The 7,697-nt window shown below is 34.2% G+C and overlaps 1 protein-coding gene across 5 annotated transcripts in view; it reads left to right on the plus strand.

The window, feature by feature from the left end:
• The window catches only part of LOC108693462 (WD repeat-containing protein 47), a 68,986-nt gene extending 61,313 nt beyond the window's left edge, over positions 1–7,673 (plus strand). For all 5 annotated transcript variants that reach the window (XM_018202426.1, XM_018202425.1, XM_018202429.1 and 2 more), the window contains 4 exons: positions 4,565–4,734; positions 5,577–5,884; positions 6,212–6,434; positions 6,557–7,673. In XM_018202426.1, the coding sequence (XP_018057915.1) occupies positions 4,565–4,734; positions 5,577–5,884; positions 6,212–6,434; positions 6,557–6,702 (847 nt within the window). In that variant the 3' untranslated portion in view covers positions 6,703–7,673. The remainder of the gene's footprint in view (positions 1–4,564; positions 4,735–5,576; positions 5,885–6,211; positions 6,435–6,556) is intronic.
• Positions 7,674–7,697: the final 24 nt, after the last annotated feature.

The following is a 7,697-nucleotide window of genomic DNA, read 5'->3' on the forward strand; positions in this document are numbered from 1 at the left end:
ACAAATAACTTAAATAACCAGAATTAGGTTATCAATATGTATATATATATATATATACATATATATATATATAAAATAAAATAAAATAATCTCATAATATTTTGATAACCTAATTCTGATTATTTAAGTTATTCGTAATAATTTTTCAAATCGCTTTCCGAGTCAAATTAATATATAATTTAAAAATTGATATTTTCATGAACATTCTAATAGTTAAATGCTTTTATAAATAAAACAGTTTTATGTTTGCCATTTAAATATGCATAGCTAATTAATTAGTTACTAATGTGAAACGAACTTTCTATAAAATACTTCATATCAATGCCGGAAGTCTTATATGATACTGGAAGCCGTTTCCGACGGTTATCGATTTCTCGAGCACCGGGTGCTCGAGAAATCGTTAAATTGCAATTGCAACTCAATCGAAGCGCGGAAATAACGTGATCGTAACATTGCCGCCTGTCTCGCTTGCAACAGACCTTTTGATTATCGCGTGTGAGCCATTTCGCAATAGCATATCGTTGGATAATGACGGTCTCGGATATGCATTCTTCGACGAATTACAGATATCACTATATCGTTAGTGATCTTACGCAAAGATAATGAATGGGTTCACGTTATGCGATTACCGAAAAATTTAAGTAACGGAGATATGATTTCTATCAAGTTGGAAGAAATCGAATGAACTTACATTCGTGCTTCTGCGAAGAAGAGAGAGTATGTATGCTGTGTTTATTATACCGTTTATTATACCGTTCTATGGCTACGCCCTCTAAGAACATATAAATTAAAGCGACCATGATACAGAGTACAAAAATAATTTACAAAGAAAAAACGAAAGTAAAAAAACAAAAAGAAGAGAGAGAGAGTTGTGATATATTTTAACGGGTCCAGTGAAAATAACTGTAAATTACAAGTCGGCTAAAAGCTGATCCGATTGGGACACGCGGGGAGAATCGTCAACGATGAAACAACTTTACATCTGTGATAAGCGCGTTTTGCGAGCTAAAATTCGCTGCTTGTCGTTGCGACGATAAATCTTGTTCAGCCGAGCTTGGCGTCGTTTTTACTTATGGTGGACATGTTTCGGATCCCGAGATAGCACATGAAAAATGCCGACGCGAAGCGCGAGAGAAATCACGGCTCTTACAGCGGAACGCGTCACGCTATTCAATAAGCTCCGGTTTATCTATCATCTTGATGCGATAATATCAACGCAACTTCGCTCCGCGGTGTAATTAGAACAGAGATTAATCAAATGCGTTCTCTCACGTTGCAATAGATATTCCTTATTGCAAGAAAAGGAATTCGATATTACCGCAAATATTACAAACTGTAATTTGATGAGATATTATACTTTGTAATATGTGCACATGCAATACATATTATTTATGCACCAAAAACTTGGATCGTTGCATGTACCGTTTCTCATTATAAATGCTGACCTTTCAGACTCAAATTTGCATCAATGGAAAACAGGTTAAGTGATTATTTTGCCAAATGATAATATTCTTTAATCAGTTTCCAAGATATAATTAGTTTCTAGCGTTTTAGGAATTAATGATTAACGAGAAACAAGACTCTTGCAAATTACTGATTTATTGCATTAAAAAAATCTGATTTATCTAAGAAAAAAGGATACATATTAAATGAACTTCACAAAAAGATAAGAATAATCTTATATGATCATGAGTTGCTTTAATTATAATCGACAAGTCTTTGTTGTCACTCATACGTAACAAAAGAGCTTCATCATATGTAAATTTGAGGCTGATCAAGTATAAATTCGCGTCTGCTAAATTAATTTTACGCGGTTGTGCTGGCCTAACGAGCGGCGGAGGCCTTCATGCCAAACGGAGCATTCCTGCGTGTTCAGCGAATGTGAATTGTCGGTACAGTTTTTTCCATTACCGGTTACCACCATGCTGTAACACGTTGTTTCCGTTTTCATCGTTTTGATCACACGATTCGCAATATTTTATCTTTTCTGCCATCACATTTGTACGTGAATTCAGAATAATTCCGCATAATTTTAATGCATTGATTTCTTGAGTTTTATAATTGCCTTTCAACTGTAAACGCGTTAAGAATCGAAAAATTCGAGAATTTTTGTTCAAATTAATTCTAAGACCAATTAGTTCGAAGTTTTAATGAACGAAAAAAAAACATACGAAAATGGATCATAGAAAATGACGTCAGATTGCGATAAAAAAAATCGAGAACGTAAAATCGCGGATGAATAAATAATGAAATTTATAATTAAGAATAATAAAAAGGCAAAAATCATGTCTACACGACGTGTAGTAACTACTTGGAATGGAATTGTAATTTCGTTTTTTGAGGTAACGTTACGTTATACCTTAAGACAATCTGTTTTGCATTACAAGGTAGACAACAAACGATCCCCTTTCACTCGCAGAATATTCCATGTACGGCAATTCACGGCAGTGCTCATTTAACGCTGTATTACGATGTTCCGGTAAGTTCAACGAGCTGTAATTTGTGTCCAAAGTCAATAACGCGCAACAATTTCCATTTGTCCGTTTGCAAGCAGCCTCGTACTCCGTTCAGGCTGTTGTTTCGCGCGCGGAACGATTCTCGTTGGCGTCGAGAAAGTTTGCACTCGCGAAATAAATTACCGTTGTACCGTAGAAAATTTATATCTATCCGTATTACTTAAAACGTAAAATGTGCGACATACGCGTGCGTCTTGCGTAACTTTCGAAATTACTACTTGAACAGCCATCGAATACAAAGTGTTTCTCAAGCACCGCCTTATAAGTATATTCTGTAATGTTACTATAAGACGTGTGAATAAACGGCTCGTAAAATCCGCTTAATGTCCCAAAGTATGACTATTCTATCAGAGATACGCTGTTACAATTATACGTTAATGATACGCGTTCGTAATTTTCTGCGTAAAATTACAAGGTGAGAGATTGTTCTCCATGACACTCGGTGTTGCGATAGGAGCAAAAGTTAATGTTGATATGAGCGAGGCTTGTGAGAATCGAGATGACTATCGAGATTGTTCAATTAGAGCGACATAATCCTATTGCTCGACTTGAAATTGAGATATCACTTCACATCGTTGACATTTACGTCATTGAATTACAGACAGTAAGTCTGCGGTTTCATTGCTTGTGCTCCTGATTAAAGTAACGTTGTTGGCGAGTGCTGCGCTGTCGAGATTGTAAAAAAGATATTTGCTCAAAAATAAAATAGAGTAAATACATAAATTACACATTAAATATTCTAGCTCGTGAGAATTTGTATAATTTTAATTTGTACAAGTGAAAAGAAATGCTAGAGAATGAAATGTGTGAAAACTATTAATAGTAATTATAGTTAACATAAACTATAGGCACATGCAAACATGAACACGCATACACCCGATTGATAAGTGAAAGTATATTTTTACATGTCATGAATTTCTATTTTTTATTGTATTTTTCTTTTTTCGCGATAGTTGACATAATTTTTATGTCATCTATCAAAATATAAAAAAAGATTAGCGTTTTTTTTTTTTTCAAAGATTACAGATTGCTCTAGCAAATAGGAATATAAGTTTCTTTCCTGCTCACATTTTTAATTTACTATTTTAATTCTAACAATTGTCTCTTGATGTTTCATTACGTAGGATGTGTATATACACAAAGCCATAAGAGAATTATTTATCAAGTTTAAAATTTATAGCAAGACTTAATTTTGCAATTATTTCATACTTATAATTATTATGATTTATTAGATTTTGATTAATTAAAAATTAAATTTAGAATTTAAAAAATTCTTTATTAATTTTATTTAGTATAAGAATCTTTTTTGCAAAATTTCTCATCTCATGTTTCAAGAGAAAATTTCTAACATCATCACATCTGTATTTTTTGTAAAATAACTGTATACAGTAATTTATTTGTGCTATAATTTTTATCACTTAATACTTCTCCAATTATGTCGTTATTATCCGGAGAAACCGCCTCTGCGAATAATCGTATCGTCACTTTCGAAAGTCGTTCCCCACTCGGCACTCGCTGGAAATTGCAGCAGAAGTGACGTTAATCTCGCACGTCAAGTCGAACAGATTCAAGAGGACGAATAATAATTAACATCAGGGAAGATTTTATGGATGAATATCTTGATCAGCAGATGTGGGGGGAGAAGAGTAAGCGATCGCGATCTCACACGCGTCAGTTGCGTGTGGTGGGAAAAGAGCAGTGCTTAATTAAAATCTGCATAAGAACTGGCGTCGTGAAAGCGATGGCGTGTTGTCTCTTTGAGATCCTCGAGCCTCTCTTTCGTTTCCACGATGGAATCCCGTAGTCGGTGTACACAATATCGACTTCAATTAGAGACGGGGTTAATGAAGGCTGGAAACGAGGAAGAAAAACAGCTCGATGAAAGTGACGTTTGTGAGAACTCGAGCATTCTTCCTTCTTGAGGTAGATTAATGGAATAGAGCGAAATGAAATCTCCTTTTTCAGATGGATAATTGTATGCCATTGCGAATTGTTGAAATTGCTGCATATCATCATGTGCTTAATAGAATTTCGTGTTCCTCTTTCAGAGAAGATCATCAAACGTATCAACCTACCGTTCTTTTCAAGAGGACGAAGCATCACAAAGGCTCTATATACTGCCTCGCATGGACACCGGATGGTCGGCTGATCGCGACCGGAAGCAATGACAAAACTGTGAAGTTAATGCGCTTTAACGCTGATACGTCGAATCTTGAAGGTACTATTGCTAATCGGAAGTATACCCAGAGAAAGGTTTCTTCGATTCAAAGAAATGTTTCTTTACTATATGGTTAAAGAAAAAATTTTTTTATTTTAATTTGAACATCATTTTTTGAAATAAAATAAAATTTATTTGATTTATTTTTTGGAAAGAAATATTTCTTTACTATTGTAAATGTTTCTTTCTCGAAAAAACTTCTCTCTATAGATGTAATTTTGATCTTTATTATAAAAAAATTTGAATTTTTTTAAAAGTAAATCTTGAATTATAGATCTAGCTCATTTCTATTCTAAATTTTTTTATCATTCGAATACATAAATTCTTTGTTTGTATTTTTGAAAGCAGTTTAAGATTACACAACACAGAGTAGCTTAAACATTGAAAAATAATTCATAATTTAGAAAGGATCTTGCATTAATTGTATGGAAATTAGACTCTGATAAAATGAGTTATTTTCATATAGTATAGGTTATTGTGTAATGAACAACAAACGTCATAAATACAAGGCTAAATAATGAATAACTTTTAAGCTATAGTGTATCAGATATACTCTGTGAACACAAGTTTTACAGTCTTTAATGCATCATAGCTAAAAAAAAACTATCCATTGTTTAGCCTTGTGTTTATGATATTTTTGTTCATTACACGATAAGCTACATTATGTGAAAATTAATTCATTTCACCGGAACCCAATTTTTCAAATAATTATTGCGGAATTCTTTAGCAAGATAATGTAATTAATTTATAATTGTTAATCAGATTTATATTAATCTGATTAATAATTAGTATCTCTTTTATTATCGTTACAAGATTCTGTATTTTTTACGTTTAATTTTTAGGGCAAGAGGTCGAATTGACTATGCATGATGGTACAGTGCGTGACCTGTGCTTCCTCGAGGACACGTCAAATAAATCAAGCCTTTTGATCAGCGGTGGTGCTGGCGATTGCAAAATTTATGTTACCGATTGCACGACCGGTACACCTTTCCAGGCCTTGAGTGGTCATAGCGGCCACGTGTTGACGCTTTACAATTGGGGCGGAGCGATGTTCGTCAGCGGATCGCAGGATAAAACAGTCAGATTCTGGGATCTGAGGACGAGAAGCTGCGTCAATATGGTTACACCTGCGACGGTACCTGGCAGCCGGGTGAGTCGGATTCTTTATCGATATGTTTGTAGTGAGTCACCAAAAATGAAAGAGAGAAGATTCAATGGATATTTTTTTAAAATTCTATTATTGTTTAAAATCCTTGCATCATTAGCATTTTTCTATTTTGTTCCGACATCGTATCAAATTCTACGTCCGATAAATATTCGATTTATATACATTATTAAATTGCACCAGCATCTCTTTCAGTTGCACAAAATTAGTTATTTTTCTTCTATCTAAATCGGATGTTTATCGGACATTATTTCTGATTTTCAAGAATAGAAGCAGTATTGTTTGTCTGATCAGCATTTGATTCCATTACAGGTCGGTAGTCCCGTAGCTGCGCTATGCGTAGATCCGTCTGGCCGACTGTTGGTGTCTGGCCATGAAGACAGTAGCTGCGTTCTCTTCGACATTCGCGGCGGTAGAACGGTACAGTGCTTCAAACCTCACGCGGCAGATATTAGGAGCATACGATTCTCACCGTCGGCGTATTACTTATTGACGGCGGGATATGACAATAAATTGGTACTCACAGACTTGCAAGGTGAATTTCTCTTGTTGATTTTAATCTCTTAGAAATATTACTCACAGTATTGAAACAAATAATTTATTTATAATACAAGTGTTGTAACAATCGAGTAATACCAATATGATGAAATATTGCAGGCGATCTTACAATGCCTCTACCTAGCGTCGTAGTCGCTCAACATCAGGACAAAGTCATCTCTGGACGTTGGCATCCTACAGAGTTCTCGTTTCTCAGTACTTCCGCTGATAAAACTGCAACGTTGTGGGCTTTACCACCTGTTTAAAGTCCCGATATAATAACGCACCGTTATTTATTTACCTGTTCTTTTAAGAGCATTTTAACATAATAATTCATCTTTGACAATATTGTCTAGATGTGTTTCTTTTTTTTTTACATTGAATTGATCCCACAAAAAGTTCAGATTTTAATTTCAATTCTTAAGTCATCCCAAAGATTATAATCACAAAAAATGAAATTTCAAACGACATTCTTTGACGTATTCGCACAATTTAATTATTTCTTAAATGACTAATTAAAACTTCGATTTATACGACTGGGTCATTAACTCGCAGCGTAATATTATAACATTGATGCGAAAGTAAAGCATTTAAATGATTAAAACATAACACGCTTTGAAGACTTGGACTAGGGAATAAAGAACGAATAACGCGTAAATCACGCGATATGGGACGAGCATCGATAGGATTGTTTTTAGCTATGAATTTAATCGGGAGTCACAAGACTGCGGATGAATAATCCCTCGCTTCGATACTATTTTACAGCAACGCGAAGCAAGATCATTTACATCGTCAGTTTTAAATATCTGTTTTTTTGCATAACATGATAATAGGTTTACAGACTTTGAAGAATATTTTTTTTTTTCAAGAACAATGCACACATATTTAATAGAATCACGATGCGATATATCCCCTTCCCCAGTCTGTTTTAATAGAATTTCGTCATTATAATCAGAGATGCCTGTATTGTAGATACGTTGAGCTAAGTTAAGAAAATTTTAAGAATATTCACAAAAGACGTTTTAATTTTTAGTTTTTAAACGCTCTCTTACTTTCGCTCTTACTTTCATTGCATCGTTTCACAACGTTTCAATAAAAATATTTGTATTTACTGATTTTATTCTTTCTTCTTAATTTGTTGCAATACTTGTTGCCACAATTGTTGCGCGCGCGCATTTAATTTACATAGGTGCTCATACTTCCATCTACATGTTATCAATTCACAAGCCAAATATACACATGCGTTCTAGTACATATATAT

This window comes from Atta colombica, unplaced genomic scaffold, assembly GCF_001594045.1.
Source record: "Atta colombica isolate Treedump-2 unplaced genomic scaffold, Acol1.0 scaffold9, whole genome shotgun sequence".
NCBI lineage: Eukaryota > Metazoa > Arthropoda > Insecta > Hymenoptera > Formicidae > Atta > Atta colombica.